General features: G+C 43.9%; 1 protein-coding gene across 1 annotated transcript; it reads left to right on the plus strand.

Moving 5' to 3' along the window:
• The first annotated feature begins 10,558 nt into the window (after nt 1–10,558).
• Nucleotides 10,559–21,028, plus strand: LOC112886373 (sodium/hydrogen exchanger 8). Its single transcript, XM_025952265.1, has 22 exons — nt 10,559–10,812; nt 10,989–11,039; nt 11,158–11,249; nt 11,645–11,722; nt 11,792–11,949; nt 12,369–12,470; nt 12,553–12,670; nt 12,754–12,806; nt 12,888–12,953; nt 14,467–14,511; nt 14,655–14,710; nt 15,395–15,579; nt 15,696–15,746; nt 15,818–15,925; nt 16,451–16,682; nt 17,922–18,224; nt 18,679–18,776; nt 19,007–19,138; nt 19,222–19,440; nt 19,535–19,741; nt 19,823–20,081; nt 20,169–21,028. The coding sequence occupies exons 1-22, from the start codon at nt 10,668–10,670 to the stop codon at nt 20,852–20,854; spliced, it is 3,444 nt and encodes a 1,147-aa protein (XP_025808050.1). The 5' UTR covers nt 10,559–10,667; the 3' UTR covers nt 20,855–21,028.
• The last annotated feature ends 70 nt before the right edge of the window (nt 21,029–21,098 follow it).

A 21,098-nucleotide genomic window follows, 5' to 3' on the forward strand; every position in this document is an offset into this window, starting at 1 on the left:
AGAGTAGTAGATCCTCCCCTGGCAATGGTGCTGTAAGGATCGGAGGTGACTGAAGGTGATGTTTCAGATCCTGCAGGGCCCACTCGGCCTCCTCCGTCCATTGGAACTTATCTTGGCATTTCAGGAGCTTGAAGAAGGGTAGTCCTCTCTCCCCGAGTCGGGAGATGAACCTGTTCAGAGCCGCCATACAACTTGTCAACTTCTGCACATCCTTGATTGTGGCCGGAGCCCCCATATCAGTGATGGCCGTGATCTTTATAGGGTTGGCTTCAATGCCCCAGTTGCTAATGATGACCCCGAGCAATTTCCCTGAAGGTACTCCAAAAACGCACTTGGTAGGATTGAGTTTCCACCGAAATCTGCGCAGATTGCTAAATGTTTCCTCCAAATCTGCAATCAAGTCGCTGGACTCCCTGATCTGATGACCATGTCGTCCACATAGGCTTCAACATTCTGGTGCAGCTGATCCGGAAAGCACATCTGGATCGCACGCTGATAGGTCGCTCCTGCATTCTTCAACCCGAAGGATATGGTTTTGTAGGCATATGTCCCGTACGGGGTGATGAATGCGGTCTTAATTTGGTCCTCCTCCTTAAGCGCGATCTGATGATAACCTGAGTAACAATCAAGAAAACAAAGAAGGACACAACTAGCCATCGAGTCGACAACTTGGTCAATGCGCAGCAGCCCAAAATGGTCCTTTGGGCAGTGCTTGTTGAGATCAGTGTAGTCGACACACATTCTACATTCATTGTTCTTTTTCTTTACAAGAACAGGATTCGCTACCCACTCAGGATGGATTACTTCTTTAATGAATCCAGCTGCGAGAAGTTTAACTATCTCCCGTTTGATGGCCTCACGCTTATCGTGAGCAAACCTTCGCAAGCGTTGCTTTTTAGGCGTAGCCTTTGGGTGTACATTCAAAGCATGCTCGATCAACTCCCTGAGCACCCCTGGCATATCCGCTGGTTTCCACGCGAATATGTCTCGGTTAGCCCGAAGGGAGCTGACGAGCGCGAGTTCCTATTTGTCACCTAAGCCCGCGCCGATAACAGCGGTCTTAGATGAATCTCCCTCCTGAAGCTGGATCATCTTGAGGGCCACGTCATCAGTCGACTGGATGCTTGACTTGCTGGCCTTCTTGGAGGGAATCTCTAGCCCGGACTGGGAAAGCTGCTGCGCGGCCGCGAGTACTTCTCCCGAAGCATCTGGCACGCGAGTAGTCGAAGCATACTGGATCGCCTCCTGATTGCAGTCGTACGACTTCTTCAAGTCGCCACGGAGAGTGAGTACTCCACTGAGTCCTGGCATCTTGAGAAGCAGATAAACGTAATGCGGCACTGCCATGAACTTGGCAAGTGCCGAGCGACCCAGTATTGCATGGTAAGAAGATTCGAAGTTAGCCACTTCGAACTTGATAAACTCAGTACGATAGTTCTCCCACGTGCTGAAGGTGACTGGGAGGACTACCGTACCAAGCGGGTGTGCCGCGTTACCTGGGATGATGCCGTAGAAGGGGGACTTGCTGGGAACCAGTATGTCCTTGAAATCCAGGCCCATTTTCTTCAGGGTGCTGACGAAGATGAGATTGAGCCCGCCCCCGCCATCGATGAGGACCTTGGTGAGCTTGACCTCCGCCACCACAGGATCCAGGACCAAGGGGAACTTACCGGGCTCCGAAAAGCTCGTCCACTGGTCATCGCGAGAGAATGAGATGGGGACCTCCGACCAACGGAGTGGTCGTGGTACCGCCGGCTCGACAGACAAAATCTCCCGGAGAAGCAGCTTCTGGTCCCGCCTGAAGCTAAAATCCTCATCTCCGCCAAAGATGATGTTGACGACCTTCGAAGCGTCTTGAAACTTCGGGTTGCACTCATGGTCCTCTTGATCGTCGTCCTCGGGTTCTTTGTCCGCAGGCTTCTTGTTCTTCTTTCCACCACCAGAGTTGCTGAACGTCCTCTGAAGGTGGTAGCAGTCAATGGCGGCGTGGTTGGCACCTGGATGCCATGGGCACTTTTTCTGCAGGAGCTTCTCGAACTCCTCCTGCGTCATCGACTTCTTGCCCCGCGAAGGACGATCGATAGCCACGATCATATCATCTGGCTTTCGTTTCCGGGGTGGACCCGAAAAGTCCCGCTAGCCTTTGTCATTGCGGTTGTCGTTTGGGCGCCTCAGATTGCTATCTTGACGCCGCGAGAACCGCTCCTGCATCTTCTCCTCCTGTTCGGACCAATCGTGCATCATATCACGAAGGCCCGAAATCCCTGTAGATGCCTGGGTCGGTGATGCCGTTGTAGAAACAATCGATGATGTCGTCCTCCGAGATGTTCGCGATGGTGGCGCGAACGTCGAAGAAGCGACGTGTGTAGGACCGCAGGAGCTCGTTACGTTCCTGTTTACATTGAGCAAGATTGTGACGAGTACCTGCACGAGCGATTGCTCCCTGGAAGTTGTCGATGAAGACCTTCTTGAGGTGCTCCCAGGAGTCAATTGAGTTGTTGCTGAGGCTTTCCAACCAAGTGAGCGACGCAGGGTCCAAAGCCATCGGGAAGTAGACGACTTTGGTGATATTCGAACCCCCTGCGACCTCAATGGCCGTGGAGTAGCAACGGAGCCACTGCTGAGGAGCTTGCTTGCCGTCGTACTTGGTGATGCCGATCGGTTTGAAGCCCTCTGGATACTTGTAGCTGCTGAAACGTGCAGAAAAAGCAGAAAATCGGTCGCTACAGTCAGTACCTTCAGTTTCGAATTCTTCGCGAACCTTGCGCTTGGAGGAAATCACGGTCCGCGCGTCGCGACCTTCATTGATATGCTGGCGCAAGTCTTCTGGAGGAAGTTGATGATTGGACTGTCGCGGATGACCCTCTTGCGGTGGCTGCTGCCTCCCGCCAGGGGCCTGGCTCCCGCGAGCGTTGTCGTTGCTGAGCTGGTGTCGAGGACGGCCGCCAGCCGTTCGGCTGTGAGCTTGGCTCCGACTCTCACCCTCGCACTCCTCCCTGATGGTGGACGCCGGGTTGTGCTGATCCAACTGGATCCATGCCCTCTGCGCGTAAAGGAGTGCTTGACGCATATCCGGATCATGACTGCGCTCGAGGATGGCCGTCACCCTGGCGATGTTGGCCACCGGAGTTCTGAAACCCCGTTCGCTTACGGCAGCGAACTCAGGATCAAGCTCGCAATGCATAGACCGCCTACACTCGTTGGCCCTCCTCCGCCGGATTGTGCGGGCCCTGTTCCTGGCCCCCCACGCCTCACGATCGGCGTCGTTCTCGTCGCTGGCGTTGGCTGTGATCTCATCTTCGGAGACCGCTTCGAAGTCGATGATGGGAAAACCACCATCGTCCTCGCCTTCTTCGGCCATTAGCACCTGGCAGGAGGAAAGCTCGTGAGAGCTTGCGTCGACTAGTTCAGTCGACCCCTCTGCCGTGGTAGCCAATGGCCTGCCCTCTTAAAAGGGCAAGGGCTCGAGGTGAGCCACGAGTCGACCCTCTGCCTCGAGTAGATCGGAGAGCACCATGCCCCTCCAATGCACAATGCGCCCCTTCGGCATGGAGGTGATCACCAGATCACCGGTACCGGAACAACCCGAAGCCCCCCGACACGCGGTGGCTTTTGGCTTTCCGTCCTGGAGCAGAAAGTCCAGGTCCTTCTCTAACATGGAAAGGGACCCAGAGACGTTGGCCTCCTGAAGATCAGTGGCCGGTTTGCATGAACCGAGTTGGGATCGGCTATGCAAATCCCTAGATTGGAACGAGTCCAACCTAGGGGAAGTTGCCACAACACTGGAAGAAGTCGAGCCTGGAGCAGACTCCATCTCGATCCTTGTTGCAGAAGCACAGGTTGGCAAGTTGTCAAAATCATCGACGAACTTATCGAGGTCGCTGCGGAGATCCGCAGCGGAAATCTTTGGCTTCATGTCGACGAGGAATCGTCGAAAATCGCCCACACCATCTGCGATGCAGACCCACGAGCTAAAAACGAATGTCGTACCCTGAGAGGGAACTGACCTGGTGAATTTGAAAGTCGCCATCGAGCTCACCGGCGGATCTTCGACGCGCTCCCCTACCTGGCGCACCAGCTGTCGGTGTTTAACCGGCTGCCCACCGAGGAATATACCCAAGGTGGTAAGTTTTGGGTGAGGAGACGCCGAGATCAGGAACTCGAAGGTGCAAGGAACACAAAACTTAGACAGGTACGGTCCGCAAGATGCGTAACACCTTATGTACTATATGGTGATTTGTATTGCCTTTGGTGTAGAATGATCTAGAGATCGTGTTTTGAGAGGGGTCCCTGTCCTCCCTTATATATCCGAGAGGGCAGGGTTACAAAGATACTAACCAACACCAGCTAAGGAATCATACCAGAACACATCTCGAGTAGAATCCCCCTGTATCGGTTAGCCTCATCTCCTATTTAAACGGAATAAATAAGAGATAAACAAGGTAAATAAGAGATAAAACGGACTTAATCTCTTAAACTACGCTATGTACACAGCCCCGTGGCCCCGGGTCTGACACTAAGCGACCCGTCCTGTATGAGCGAAGGCAAGAGACCTAAACAACTCGTACATGCTATGGGCGAAGGCTAAACTGGGACCGGGTGAATGTAAAGGATGGACTAATCGGGAGATTTAAATAGCCTAAAAAAAAGCTCGACATAGCAATTTTTACACCGAATAAATTTTGGTGTCTTCACATTATTACTGAGTAATACTCGGTATCTTCATATTATGCTACATAATGTATGCATTGTATTTTTTCAGATCAAGCTTCCGCAACAACCCTCCACGCAGCACGGCGTGCTATCACAGTTCCGCTAGTTCCCAGGCTCGGGGGCTGGGCGATGCACACTACTCGATATGGCTCATTCGGCTCTCCTGTCTCGTAAGCTCGGGGGTTAGACGCTGCAAAACTACTTGAAGATGACTCATATGAAGACTGAGTGCAGAAGAAATTCTAAGTCACCGCGCGGTTAAATAAACCAGCGGGAGGATCAATTTCACTGTGCAAAAGGCGAAGAGTTTTTCTCGGGATTTCTGAGTAACACCAATGCCACAATTCTTGGATCCTTTTTCCAAACCTAAGGGTTTTGGATTCAAGGCTCGGGGGCTGCAGGATACGTGTCATCGACTATTTATTTTTCGAATGTACTCGAAGTATAAGAAAAGAAGATTCAAGACTAATTTGACCCTCAGCTTGATTCTTCGATTCAACATAAGGCTCGGAGGCTACTCCATATGGTGTGCGATTTTCCATCGCACCCCATACAAAAGAAGACTAGAAGCTATTCGGGGCATGAGCACCTCATAGGCTCGATGCAACCAAGGAAGTACTCGAAGAAGACTTTCAAGATGGAGTTTCGGAAGAAGCCAAAGACTACTTCCGAAGTACTCGAAATGCCTGCAGTACTCGGCTATGAAGAGCTCGGGGGCTTGTCAGGAATAGATTCCCTAGGTACCGCAAGGAAGCTACCCGTGAGGAAAAAGAAGTATGATTCCTATTAGGATTCCACTGTAATCCTACTAGGACTCATACCCTGTAATCCTACTAGGACTCCTACCTTGTAATCCTATTAGGAATCCCATCTCCTGGGATATATAAAGGAGGGCAGGGATACCTAGATAGGCAGAGAACTAGAAGAGAACCAACAAAGAGAACCAACAGAGAGCAGCCAACAGGCAACTCAACACCCAAGCGCAGGGCGCAATATACAACACCCCAAAACAGGACGTAGGGTATTACGCTATTCTAGCGGCCCGAACCTATCTAAATTTGTGTCTTGTGTCCTTGCATTCACCTTCAAGTTCCAGATCCGGCGATTCCTCACCAAATAATCACCTACCTTAGGGTATCCCTAGGTAGGCCGACGGTAAAAACACCGACAATATGTAATCATGTTCAAATAGGAGGAAACGGCTCATGAACAGGTGCAAATGGCCTTGGACGAAAACGGCCAAGAAACGTAAGCTACAGCTCTAAACCCTAAACCCTGTGAAAATGGCCAAGTTCTGTGAAAACGACTATAAATGTTACTCACGCATTGAGTCATGTTCAAATAGGTGGAAATGACCGAAGAACGGATGAAATGGCAACAGATGAAAATGCCCACGAAACTTGAGCTATAGCTCATGGGAACCTAAAAATTGACGGCCGAGTGCCTTGCACGAAAGTGACAAAATTTTGTAAAAACAGTTATAACTGTCATTAGCATATGCAATCATGTTCAAGCCTGAGGAAATAGCTCATGAACAGGTCAAATGGTCCTAGATGAAAACGGTAAAGAAACATGTGCTATAACTCATGGGTTGCAGTGTTTGCAATTGCTTGGGGAGACGGATGCCCGGCACAAAAAATAAAGTTCTACGAAAACAGCTGTAAGCGCCACAAACATATAGAATCATGTTCAATGCGACGAGACGGCTCATTAACGGATGGAAACAGCTCTGGGCGAAAACGACCAAGAAATGTGAGCTAGCTAAAAAGGGGGAGACGGGTGCCTGACACAAAAACAACTATACTCTGTTGAAACGGTCATAAGCATCACCAAAATTTGGAATCATATTCAAATAAGAGGAAATGGCTTATGAACAGGAGAAAATGGTCGTGGGCAAAAACGGCCATGAAGTATGAGATCTATCTTAAGGAGGAAAAAATTGGCCGACGGGTACGCATGAAAATGGCCAAGTTATATGGAAATGGATATAAGTGTCGCCAACATATGCAATTATGTTTAAATGGGAGGAAACGGCACATGAACGGGTGCAAATGGTTTTGGGTGAAGATGGCCAAGAAACATGAGCTAAGCTCACCATAGGCAATGGGCCGAGAGGAGCTCGATATGAAAACGGCCAAGTTTTGTGGAACTAGCTATAAACATTGTCGATGCATTGAATTATGTTCAAACGGGAGGAAAGAGTTGAGGAACGGATGAAACTGGCCACGGGCGAAAATGACCAAGGAATGTGAGCTGTAGTTCACTAGTTCACAGGAACCTTAAAAGTGGACCGTCGTATGCCTGGCATGAAAATGGCTAAATTTTGTATAAACAGTTGCAGCTATTACCAACATATGGAATCATATTCAAACATGATGAAATAGCTCATGAACGGGTCAAACGGCCCTGGACGAAAACGGTAAAGAAATAAATGCTATAACTCATGGGTTGTGGTATTTGCTATTGCTCGAGGAGACGGGTGCCTGACATGCCAAAAAAAAAAAGAAGTTCTGTGAAAACATCTGTAAGCGCCACCAACATATGAAGTCATTTTCAAATGAGAGGAAACGACTCATTAACGATAAAAACGGCTAAAAAATGTGTGCACTCATGGGAAGCCAAAAAAAGGCTGAGGGGAGCCAGGCGCGAAAATGACCAAGTTCTGTAAAAATAGCTATAAATGTCAACAACATATGAAATCACGTAAAAAGGGAGGAAGCGGGTCATTAATGGGTGAAAATGGCCCGAGACAAAAATGATAAATAAACGTGTGCTATAGCTGACAGAAGGTTAGAAACGTGTCGACGGGTGCGAGGCTGGAAACGGCCTTATTCTATGAAAATAACTATAAGAATCACTAACATATGAAATTATCTTCAAAATGGAGGAAACAAGTCAATAACGCATGAAAATGGTTATGGATGAAAACAACCAAGAAGCGTGAGCTATAGCTCATGGGAGGCAAAAACGGCGAATGGGTACTTGGCAAAAAAATGATGAAGTTATGTGGAAATGGTTATAAACGTCACCAATGGATGGAATTATATTCAAATAAGAGGAAACGTCTCATGAACAGATGAAAATAGTCGTGCGCGAATACAGCCATGAAGCATGTGTTGTAGCTCACAGGAGAATAAAAATAAGCCAACCGGTACCCGGCATGAAAGCAACCAAGTTCTATGAAAATGGATGCAAATGTCACCAACATATCTAATCATGTTCAAACGGGAGGAAACCGCTCATGAACGGGTGGCAATAGCCTCGTGCGAAAACGACCAAGAAACATGAGCTACATCTCACGGTAAGCAAATAACAGGCCGAGTGGGAGCCCGATATGAAAAAGGCCAACTTATGTAAAATAGCTATAAACGTTCCCCATACACTGAGTCATATTCAAACAGGTTAAAACGGCTTCGAGCGAAAGCGGCAAAAAAGAAACGTGTGCACCCACGGGAAGCTAGAAATGAACCAACGGGAGCATGTTTTGAAAATGACCAAGTTTGGTGGAAACAACTATAAACGTCATATTCAAATGTTGGGTAACAGCTCATGAACATGTGAAAATAGCTCCGGATGAAAATGATAAAGAAATGTGTGCAATAGCTCGTGAGAGACTAAAATCGGGCTAACGGGTGCCCGACAGGAAATGGCCAAGTTATTTAAAAATTGCTATTAGCGTCACCAACATTTGAAACCGTGTTCTACCGGGAGGAAATAGCTCATTAATAGGTGAAAACGGCTCTGGACGAAAACGGCTGTGTGCAGCTCACAGGAGACCCAAAACGGGCCTTCGGCCGGTGCCCGCCATGAAAACGTCCAAGTTTTGTAGGAATGGCTATAATCACCAACATATGGAATCATGTTCAAAAGAAAAAAAAAATGGCTCACTAACACGTGAAAAAAGGCCAACGCAAGAAATGCATGCTATAGCTAACGGGAGGCCAAAACGGGGCCGACGGCCAGGGCCCGCCACGAAATGTCTAAGTTTTGTAAAAATGACTATAATTGTCACCAATATATGGAATAATGTTCAAAGGGAGGAAATTGCTCATTAACGGGTGAAAACAGCTTTGGGCCAAAACGGTCAAGAAACATGTGGGAGGCCCAAAACGGCCCTACGGGTGCCCGCCACGAAAATGTCTAAATTTTGTAGAAATGGCTATAAATATCATCAATATATGGAATCATGTTTAAATGAAAGGAAATGGCTCATATACAGGTGAAAATGGCCTTAGGCGAAAACGGCCAAAAAGCATGTGCTATAGCTCATGGGAGACCTGAAACGGACCGATAGGTACCCGGTATGAAAATGTCCAAGCTTGTAGAAGTGGCTGTAAATGTCATGTTCAAATGGGAGCAAATGGCTCATATACGGGTTAAAATGGCTTCGAGCGAAAACGGCAAAAAAACGTGTGCTATAGCTCACACGAAGCTAAAAATGGATCGACGAAAGTCCTACTTGACACTGATCGAATTTGGTGGGAACAATTATAAATGTCACCATAATATGAAATCATGTACAAACACGAGGAAACAACTCTTGAACAGGTGAAAATAGCTCCGGTTGAAAATAATAAAGAAATATACGCAATAGCTCACAAGAGGTTAAAATCGGGTTCACGGGTGCGCGATGGGAAATGGCAAGTTTGCCCTACGTGACTGCAAACCATATGGTCGTAGGGTTTTATCGCTGAACATACGTGGGATTGGACCGGCACTAATTTTGCCTCAATATGTTGTAATAACTCGACACTAATGTCTTGTAATATAATATCATCATTTATGTGTTCGATTTTGGTCGTTCAGTGAGTCAGGGTGTGTTCGTTTCCTAAGGTCTAAAGTTTAGAGGTGTCATATCAAAGAGAATCTTATCATTTAGAAATATTAAATAAAGTCTAATTACAAAACTAATTGCAGAACCCCAGAGCTAATTCACGATACGAATCTAATGAGGTATATTAGTCCATGATTAGCGGATGATTACTGTAGCATCACTGTGGCAAATTATGAATTAATTAGACTCATTAAATTTGTCAAGCGAATTAGCACCCATCCGTGACGGATCGCACCCGGTCACACGGGAATACTTGCACGGCAGCCACCACAGGATCGACGTCAACACGTGGTAACATGATCGCCGTGTTGTCTCATTCGTTTGTTTGGTGGCAAGGGTCCAATTAAGCAGCTATACTAGCTCCTAGGTACTGTACTGCACATCAGATCCCATCCATCCAGATCCAGTGGACTTTGTCATGCGATCCCCTGAAGCCGCGGCACATCTTTGATCCGTAGCTGCTGGCTCTAGCTCTGCCTCTGTGGCTCTAAACATAATAACAAATTCAACTTTTGTTTGGAGGTTGGTTGATCACAGCGACTTGCAACCTGGACGTTAATTTCGCCTTTTGTCTTTTTTGAAATATAAAGAATTTCGTCTTTTGCAACACCCAAGAGCCACAGAGCTGGACTTGCATCCTTTTTTATTTTATTTATTCAAACCACATGCCGGCTCTTGATAGGAGCAGGAGACACCAAGATCATAAGTCATGTGCTGCTTATTAATTAGTACTAGCATGATCGCCTCATCATATATGTAAGCACCAGTAAATTATTGTACTTGCTAGTATTTTGCAGTGTCCATGGAAATTTTCCACCGTAGCTTTATCCTACTTGCTAACATGGGATGCTTGCACGTAGAGTATAGAAAACTTATAATGCTTGAAACAGACCTAAGTATGCCATTCATAAAAAGAAGAAGAACAAGTTGATTTAAGGCCACTGAAAGCGACATTTTTGTACATAGCGGTAGACCTGATGAAACAAGCTAGACTCGAAGAAGAGCGAGCTCTCTCCAGTCTGCTTTGCCCCCCCTTCCTCTTCCGTAGAATATCCTCCTCTCCTCCATCCCGTATATCCGCCGATCCATTGACGGAGAGACAGCAGGGAGGGAGAGGGAGATGGGTGAGCCTGAGCCTGACGACGCGGTGCTCTTCGTCGGGGTGTCGCTGGTGCTGGGCATCGCCTCCCGCCACCTCCTCCGCGGCACCCGCGTCCCCTACACCGTCGCCCTTCTCGTCCTCGGCGTCGCGCTCGGCTCCCTTGGTAAGAGATGGAACTTCCTCCCCTCGACTTCATGTACAGCAATGGATGGAAGGAATCCCCCCTTTCTCTTTCCCTACTTGCAAAATCAGCTACTACTCAATTCAGCCACTCATTGCGCCCCAATTTTCTCTCTTTACTTGCTCCACTGTGTGATACTGTTACCCCTCGCCTTCCAGAATACGGAACACAACATGGCCTAGGCAAACTTGGAGCTGGAATTCGCATCTGTAAGTTCCTTGTACTACGATTCATTCTAATACTTCAATTTATTCATTCGACATGGCATGACGCTATGGTAGCTAATCCCCTACCTGGTTTCCCTTCTGTCTAACAATTTAATTACAGGGGCCAACATAAACCCTGATCTTCTGCTGGCTGTTTTTCTACCTGCCCTCCTGTTTGAAAGCTCCTTCTCCATGGAAATACACCAAATAAAGGTACATCTTGTCTGTTCTTCCGTGTATGATGTTCAAATATGATCTCAATAATGCTTGTGCACACACAAAATTTTCTTTTCTTGTATAATCATTTCGGTGGTTTATTATCTCTTAAAAGATTACAATCAACACTGTATGATCCTTATCAGCAGCAATTCTTACTTCTGCGGTTCTGACAGTCCTAAAAAAAAAGTCTCCATTAAATCATGTGGGGAACCCCTCCTCCATTTTTGCCAAAAAAGTGTCTGTGAACATCGTATTTGTTTCTCCATTATCACTGCTTCTAATGAATAATAATGCTAGATATGGATCTCTTCTGCTGTGATCTTGTTTAATGGCATAGCACTATTGGTCCACATGTTTGCTGACTGTAGACTAAGATGCTTATTTTGCAGAGATGTATGGCACAAATGGTGTTACTTGCTGGACCGGGTGTTGTACTATCAACTTTTTTACTTGGCTCTGCTGTAAAGGTATGTGCTTCGAGAAATGATGAGACATTGCATTTAATATTCCAATGCTTCATAACTAGTGTCCTACAGCTCACTTTTCCTTACGACTGGAGCTGGAAAACATCATTGTTACTTGGTGGACTGCTTAGTGCAACTGACCCTGTTGCTGTGGTTGCACTGCTAAAAGAACTTGGAGCGAGTAAAAAGCTTAGTACAATCATTGAGGGTGAATCCTTAATGAATGACGGGTAAGCTACTTGAACAAAATTGTGCAATCGTATTGGACTCTGGAAGAGGGTATGAAAATGAACTCTATAAATTGTACTTCCTGTACTAGTCACTACTTGGTCGAAAAAAAGTATTCAGCTAAAACTAAATTTGAAAGTATTTGCAGAATCGTACTAATAACCAAAGCTTTTATAGTCAATAGGAATTGTCACTCAGTTAAAATCCGGAATTCAAGATTTGGTTAACTATGCACTGCCCTTATCTGAGCATACAACGCACCCTTGACTAGTTGTTACGGGATTCATTCTCCTCATTGTATGTATTAGTTACATATTGGGCAATGTGGTAGATGAAAGATACCCAAAAATATTGAAATTTCAAGTTCAATTATGAAATCTATAAGAGCTCCACTCATGCTAAATGACCACAAATTCTACAGGACCGCTATTGTTGTCTATCAGCTATTCTATCGAATGGTGCTTGGAAGAACGTTTGATGCTGGCTCAATAATAAAGTTCTTGTCAGAAGTTTCGCTTGGAGCGTATGTGGGATTTCTTTATTAAAGTCAAAGTAAATTTTATGGCTATGTGCTTCTAATGCTAATTAGTATCATCTTTGACCAGTGTTGCTCTGGGCCTTGCATTCGGAATCGTATCAGTACTGTGGCTGGGATTTATATTTAATGATACAATCATAGAGATTTCGCTCACTCTTGCTGTCAGCTATATAGCTTTCTTCACTGTAAGACCATTCCACTTCAGGAGTCCTTACTTTCCTCTATTTTCCTCAGAGGCTTTGGTTTTGTTAATGTTCATTCATATCAGGCACAAGATTCACTGGAGGTCTCTGGTGTTTTGACAGTCATGACACTGGGAATGTTAGTAAACTTGTTTTGACAAATAGTTTTGCATATTTGTTTAATACCATTGCTCGTGTGCTAACCATGTCACTTGGACAGGTTCTATGCAGCTTTTGCAAAAACTGCTTTTAAGGGTGAAAGTCAGCAAAGTTTACACCATTTCTGGTATGTTAGAGAAACAAGTCACGCTATTATCAATGAACGTAAATATTCTTGACAGATTCTTGATCCTAGTATTCCTATTTGTATCTATTCCATGTATTCCATAAGTTTCATGGTGCTGTTCATGCTTACTTTGTTTTAGTGTTACTTCAAGAGGATTTACTATGTAAATTTATGTGCTGTTGTAAAGGCACAGTTTTATTGTCAGCTTTGTCCGTGTCCAACTGCCAGCTTTTGTTATCACCTATTTTGATAATGATTTGTTAAATTTCCCTAGCATAGAACTTCATCATTAATGTCCTTGAAGTCTAGAACATTTAGCAGCACTTGAGCAAACCATATGGTGGGTGCCTTCCGCTTAAAACTTAATGCAATGACACACATATGGTTCTTAAGGTGATAAGGCATCCTGTGGTGCCTCGGGTAAGCATATTCAAGAAAACACCAGGCGTAACTAGGCCCTTGTAGCGCCATGGGTACACCTTGTTGCCTAAGTGATGCCTTAAGAACACTGGACACACAGTTCTCCTGCATGTTCAAGAAAAAAATAAATTGCATAGTGGTCGAACTTGCAAGGTGGGTTCGTCAGGTTGGGTCCCTGTACTACTATGCACAATAAGATGAGAGATCTTAGATTTCGCCAGCTGGCTTTATGTGATGCCCTCCGCTTGCTATATTGTAGCAAGGGGCTTTAGCCTGCAAAATTAGCTGCCAAGGTTATGCCAAATTTTCTGAAACCTAGATAAGCAGTATAAAACCAAAGTAAGCCATATTGTCGGTCCCCTTCCTCTAATCCTGCTTTTCTACCCTGAGCTGGGGAGCTGGCCAAGTGAGTGAGAGAGAGAGTCAGCCAGGGTGCTGGCATTAGAAGCAGTGAACTAGTTATTACACTTCAGAAACTAATTCCAGGGTCCCCTGTGCTATTTACGAGCAATCATTGGCGGAGCATGGATTAAATTTGAGGTGTGGCAGGTAACAAATTTGAGCATGGATTATCCAGTAGAGCATGACAAAACAGGGTATATGGAGAAATATGTAGTGTATTTGGGGAAAAAGTAGAAAAAAAATAAGGTATGGCGCTGGCCACACCTAGTCATGAAGGTCCTCCGCCACTGCAAGCAATGTTAATGCGGGTCTGTAACCAGCAAAAGGTAAATTAATAAAACCCTAGAAACATAAAAATACACAAATTACTATGAATGTCCGCATGGAATTATTCTGGTAGCACTCGTAGTGTCACAGCGATTGCTATCCTAATTCTGTTGATGAATAATTTGGCCATTGTTGGTTACTGATACTACCTTGCAATCTTCTCAGTTGACACTGAATTAAGGTAGCCTAATCTTGGTATTACTTAATACATGTCAAATAATGGATTCTTCTACTTCTGTAAGTTATGTATATGAGCTTGTATTTATATTCTAAAAGATAGTTTTTTTATTTCTATGATATGGAAGTACATACCTACATATCTGATATGAGTTTCATGTTTGCTTGATCTTTTTCTTGTATTCAGGGAAATGGTTGCTTACATTGCAAACACACTTATTTTTATACTGAGGTATTGGCATCTCTTCTGTACATGTTGGAAAAACATTGTTTGATTTTTCTGTTTATGTCTAGCTGATCCAAACTTCTAGTTGTTTTGATTTTATACTTAATTACAACACAGTTGTAAATTTCTCACCCGTGAATTCCCTTCAGTGGGGTTGTTATTGCAGATGGTGTTCTACAAAATAATGTCCATTTTGAGAGGCATGGTATGCATCATTTACCTCCTGAAATGTACTTCTGCTGTTCGGTGGATAATTTTTGAGGCTCAAAATCAATTCTTTAAAGTTCAAAGTTGTTGAAGATCTAACACAACTGTTTCAGTTTTTCATGAATACATAAGGATGAGCTTTCATTGGTGCTTAGCTCAGGCTTTGATTCAACATATTGATATATCCACCTGAATTAATTAATATCATCTCTACTTTGCCCATAACCATTAACACCTTGCTTCAAGATCTGTAAAAAACCTTGGTGGACTAAAGAAAAATTTCTTTTCTAGTTTTGATCGTGTGGTATCCCATGATCATCATAGTGGAATATATAAAAGCGAGGTATTTATACATGATGTTAATGACCTATCAGAGATAATTGTTTGACTAATCTCCCTGATCCAGATCCCTGCCCTGCTGCTGAGTCTTGGTGCCCTAGGGTTATACTTTTAACTTCAATCAGCTTATCCTTGAAGCACTTGGCATTTAATTAGTCAACAAAAGTTTGAACTTTTCATCTTGGGTTAGATATCATTGTGCTGCAAAATCATGTTTTCCTATGATTGGAGAGTTACAATTTGATAATATTTTTTTAGGTCTGATATGAGCTCTCTGTACCATGAGCTTAATTCTGTTAAACCTCATTATGTGTACATTAACTTTATATCTTGGCTCTTGTAGGCACTTCGTGGGGCTTCCTTCTTCTGCTTTATGTCTTTGTGCAAATATCTCGACTTATAGTTGTTAGTGTTTTGTACCCATTGTTGTGTCAATTTGGGTATGGGTTGGACTTCAAAGAGGCCATGATTCTTGTTTGGTCAGGGCTGCGAGGGGCTGTTGCTCTGTCACTATCACTATCTGTTAAGGTAAGTTAGTTTCATTTGTGTACCAATAAACCCTTTCATTTGTGCTTTCATTTTCGTACAAGTACATTAGTCTACTACAGAGTTTTCTGACACATTTATTGGAATACTTTTAATAGCGCACCAGCGATGCAGTTCAACATTATCTTAAACCGGAAGTTGGAACAATGGTATGCCCTTCTTTGTGTGTGAAAGTGCCAAATGTCTAATATGAACTTTGCTAATGTTATAGATTATGCAGTTTGTGTTCTTCACTGGTGGCATTGTGTTTTTGACATTGATTTTTAATGGTTCAACCACACAATTTTTGTTACATATCCTCGGCATGGACAAACTGTCAGCAACAAAGGTTAGCTTCACAAATTGTCATCTACCATTTCAAGTTTGGTATTAAAGGTTTTCCTGTTTTAGAAATCTTTCGAGTTCTATTTATACCCATATGCCCTCTCTCTGACTAATTACTAGTGAAGTGGTGAAGGCAACGTTTTATGTGCTGCCACTTAGTCAACTGCCTTCAAGATCTCAAGGTTAACGGTCATCAGTTGACTCACTCACAAAATCTAGCATGTATGCTACCATGCCAAGTGCCAAATTACTTGTGAATCAATTGTAGATAATAGATCCTTTTGCAACTTCCAACCTGTCCAGAATATCCATGGAAAAAGAACCAAGAGAGACCAATTAAACCCTAGAAGCTATGGCTGAGGCCACAAAGAGAAGAATAAATTATTCTAGATTCCTAGTTCTCTGTATCCCCAGAGATACATATTGCTCCCTCTTTTCTACAATATCTATCCATATCTTTTCAGAACAATATCTATCCATAGCGCATATGTGCAGACTAAGAAAGTACTCTAAAATGTTTATTTGGCAGCTTCGCGTATTGAAATATACAAGATATGAAATGCTAAACAAAGCATTAGAGGCTTTTGGTGAGCTTAGGGATGACGAGGAACTTGGACCTGCTGACTGGGCTACTGTAAAGAAACATATCACATGTTTGAATGACTTGGACGATGATCCAGAGCATCCCCATGATGTTGATGACAAAGATGACCATGTGCATACCATGAACATAAGAGATATTCGAGTGCGGCTTTTAAATGGTACGTTATTACTGATCAGGTTATCTGACAAAAATATTACATAAAAGTATTGAAGTAAAATATTAACATATCCAAATAGCATAGGTTCTCTTCCCTTTTGTGATTGAGGCTTTTTCTGAATGCTTTTTCTTAGGCTTAATATAATTTATGTTTGTAACCCTTTTAGTTAACTTTCTTATTCTATGACCACTGTTACTGTTCACATGCGGCTCCTAGAGTAGATAGCTGCTGTGAGTTAGTGATACTTAGGCTTCAAGTATAGACCCCTTTCTCGTGTAAAAGCAATAATCATTTGAACATTTGACGTTTTCCAGGGAAGATAAAACCATGGAGGTTTAACTGTTGGCAAGATCTTCCAGTCGTTTGGAGTTAAAAGTTGTTATTTTTAATTTTTTCTATAATTTTATTTCAATTTTTTCTATAATTAGAATGCAAGAAGAAATATACAAATTTTGGTGTACTTAGAGTGTTGACAATTGGTATGAGGAAATATCCTCCAACTGGCCTGTCAGAGCCGAGTGTCCTACCATTGATGCTAAGACCTGTACCCATGCACATACAGCTTAATTGTTCTAAGTTTTCCTTCTCTAAACCTTCTTCTCAAAATGAAAAAGTAAAAATACTGTCATATTCACCATTTCTTGCTGACATTAGCCTATCGGAGTAGCTTACTAGTTGGAGAAACAACAACAAAGCCTGTTTGTCCCTAGTATCCCTACCCATTGTTTATAGCCGTGTTTTAGGCCCTTCCATCTTTGTAGCTTGATGATACATTATCTGTCCTCTAAATAAATTGCTGTCTTGCTAGTGATTGTGTTATGGGTGTGATCGGCATGGAGGCAGCAGCATGAACCAGAAGCAGCACCTATCTTTAGTTTGTTTAGATTGGTTTGTTAGATAAGCTTTGTTAGGAAGATAAGGTTAGTAAGTTCAGGTTGTTAGTTTGTTAATCCAGTCAGTTAGCATCTACCCTAACCAAATCTATAACATTTGGCCTCCGTTACTTTGATATATTTTCTTTTTCCTGAGATGTCTGTGATCAGTTTGATGTGTTGGGTTCTGACTGATGTCCATTTGTCCTTCCATTTTTACACTCTTCTGATTGCAATATGTATTTATCCATAAACTGTTTGCTTATTGTTCTCTCAATGGTTATATGTTCTATACTTATGCAAGTTAATTAGTGTTGCTATGAATTTTTATAGTAGAGACAATTTATTTGGACATATTTTTGAACAGGTGTGCAAGCCGCTTACTGGGCTATGCTTGAAGAGGGACGAATAAATCAAGCTACAGCAAATATTCTGATGAGATCAGTTGATGAAGCTATGGATCTTGTTTCTAGACAACCATTATGTGATTGGAAAGGTTTAAAATCCAATGTCCAGTTCCCGAGTTACTATAGGTTCCTTCAGATGAGCAGGTTGCCACGAAAGCTTGTCACATACTTCACAGTCGAAAGATTGGAGTCAGGATGTTACATCTGTGCTGCATTTCTTCGTGCTCACAGAATTGCAAGGCGGCAGCTTCATGATTTTCTCGGTAATATATTGTGAACTCTTGATATGTTCTTTCGTTCAAATTACCTCTTGTTTCTCTGGGGTGCAAAACGAGAAAAAATATCTCAGTAAGAAATTGCATATGGAATTTACATGTGCAGTGGACATATTGTTCTATATCTGTACATTGTTTTTGGCCTGTAGATCAAGAGAAAGCATAATTTAAGAAGAGTTTACCTTTACCATAGAAATTAGTTAAAGCATTTAATTGTCAAACTAGGTGACAGAGCCCTACTTCACTGCAAAACCACTTTATAGGCCGAAATTGTGGACGGGTCAAACAATGTTAGCTTAATTTATGTTTCAGTAACTTAGAATTCTGAAAGCTTGATTGAAAATGTCATTCCCTTTATGATTCCTGACTTCAATCTGCTCATATGATACTAGCACACTTCACCAACTTCACTATCTATTAATTCGTTTTCTTCTATCTTCAGGTGATAGTGAGGTTGCAAGAATTGTTATTGACGAAAGTAATGCTGAGGGAGAGGAAGCTAGAAAATTCTTGGAAGATGTTCGAGTCACATTCCCGCAGGTTTGTGGTTACAATGTTCTTCTATCATCTCATTCAACTGCTGTGGAACTCTCAGTTCCATCTTCCAACACAAAATCATAAAAGATTCACCTAGCAGTTTTCTTTTCATAAAACATGGGAAGTGCAAAACCAATATAGTAACGAAGAGAAAGATCATTGCATAAATAAACTGAAAGATTCCTTCTGATAAATGGCACTACCTGATCTTGACCCCCACCCCAAAATTTCAGGTGCTACGTGTGCTAAAGACGCGACAAGTCACATATTCTGTATTGACACACTTGAGCGAGTATATTCAAAACCTCCAGAAGACTGGGTTACTGGAAGAGAAGGAAATGGTCCATTTAGACGATGCTTTACAGGTAGATGGAATATTTAACATATTAATTTTTGTCGCAAATCGCAATAAATATGCTAAATTCCAATAAACTAATTCACTTGGCAGACAGACTTGAAGAAGTTGAAGAGGAATCCACCACTAGTGAAAATGCCAAGAGTTAGTGATCTTCTAAACACTCATCCTTTAGTTGGCGCGCTGCCTGCTGCTGCACGTGATCCTTTGCTAAGCAATACAAAGGAAACTGTACGAGGGCATGGCACCATCCTATATCGGGAAGGCTCAAGGCCAACTGGTATATGGCTTATATCTATTGGTGTAGTAAAGGTCTGTTTGTTCCTTAACAACAACACTTTGATGCATCTTGTTGGAGTCTTTTCTGATTTGTTCTAATGAGCATATGACTTCTTTTTTCTAACAGTGGACAAGTCAAAGATTAAGCAGAAGGCATTCCTTGGATCCAATTTTATCACATGGAAGCACTTTGGGTCTGTATGAGGTGCTGATCGGAAAGCCCTATATCTGTGACATGATCACAGATTCCGTTGTACACTGTTTCTTCATCGAAGCTGAAAAGATAGATGAGCTGCGTCATTCAGATCCTTCCATTGAGGTTTTCCTGTGGCAGGTAATACAGTACTGATATACATTGGGAAGTTTGCATCACAGAATCTATATCTAATGGCAATCAGTTGAATGGAAATCACAGGAAAGCGCTCTGGTCATTGCTAGGCTTTTGCTTCCTCAGATATTTGAGAAAATGGCAATGCATGAGATCAGGGTTCTCGTTGCTGAAAGGTCGACGATGAACATATACATCAAGGGGGAAGACATCGAACTTGAGCAGAATTACATTGGCATTTTGCTTGAAGGATTCTTGAAGACCAGGAACCAGAATCTGATCACGCCTCCAGCGGTACTTCTGCCATCAAATGCTGACTTGAGCTTATTCGGACTTGAGTCCTCAGGTTTCCAAGCAGTCCTCTCACCCTCCTCATATACTTTCAAAAGATAAAAAGAAAAACAAAGGATTCTGAGTGTTTTCATGCTTGCAGCCGTGAACCTTGTAGACTACTGTCATACTGCACCCAGCTACCAAGTGGAGGCTAGAGCGCGGATCATCTTCTTTGATATGGGCAGGGCCTCCGAGGCAGAGGCTGATCTTCAGCGAACCGCGTCGCTGCTGTCTCACGGCCATGAGCTGCCACGGACAATGAGCAAGGAGCACAGCGGCTTGCTCCGTTGGCCGGAGAGCTTCCGGAGGTCCCGGGGGGGCCACAGTGCCAGCCTAAGTGAGATCAGAAACCAGCCGGACAGCTTCTCTGCCAGGGCCTTGCAACTGAGCATGTACGGCAGCATGGTGAGCCCCTCCGGCCAGGGTGCCCAGGGTCACCGGCGTCATAGGCCCCGTGGCATGCCGGTTGCGAACAAGAGGCACAGCTCTTCCTACCCTCGGGTGCCATCGAGGCCAGCCAACACCCGGCCTCTGCTCTCCGTGCAGTCGGAGGGTTCAAACATGAAACGAATGGCGGCTCCGAAAGACGCTGGCGAGGCTACCACCACCGCTCCTGCTCCGGCAACCTCCACAGACCAGCAGCAACAGAAGGTGATGCAAGATGACAACTCAAGCGATGACTCTGCCGGGGAAGAAGTCATCGTCAGAGTCGACTCTCCCAGCATGCTATCTTTTCGTCAATCCACCGCTGGGGTTCGTTCACCAACACCATCCCAGGACCAGTAGCCGGACCTGGCATTCTTTGTCCTGTAACATGAATGCATTTATTGCTGCGTGTATTGTATAGCAAAAATAAAAGGGACACATTTATCCCTTCTCTTTGTATTCATACTCTATACTTCGTAGGACATCGCCATGCTATATATGCAGGGCCTTTTGGAATCCCTGGTTATATGGATACAGATAGCATCTCCCCAACACCACCCCCCCCCCCCCCCCCCACCCTGAAACTCCTGCGAAATCAATAGCG

Source organism: Panicum hallii, chromosome 3, assembly GCF_002211085.1.
Source record: "Panicum hallii strain FIL2 chromosome 3, PHallii_v3.1, whole genome shotgun sequence".
Lineage (NCBI taxonomy): Eukaryota > Viridiplantae > Streptophyta > Magnoliopsida > Poales > Poaceae > Panicum > Panicum hallii.

Excerpts from the sequence above, each read along its gene's own strand:
- LOC112886373 (XM_025952265.1), top strand. The coding sequence starts at position 10,668 with ATGGGTGAGCCTGAGCCTGACGACGCGGTGCTCTTCGTCGGGGTGTCG. Across the intron at positions 11,250-11,644 it reads TGGAAATACACCAAATAAAG|AGATGTATGGCACAAATGGT; the intron begins GTACATCTTGTC and ends CTTATTTTGCAG. Across the intron at positions 15,747-15,817 it reads AACCGGAAGTTGGAACAATG|TTTGTGTTCTTCACTGGTGG; the intron begins GTATGCCCTTCT and ends TAGATTATGCAG.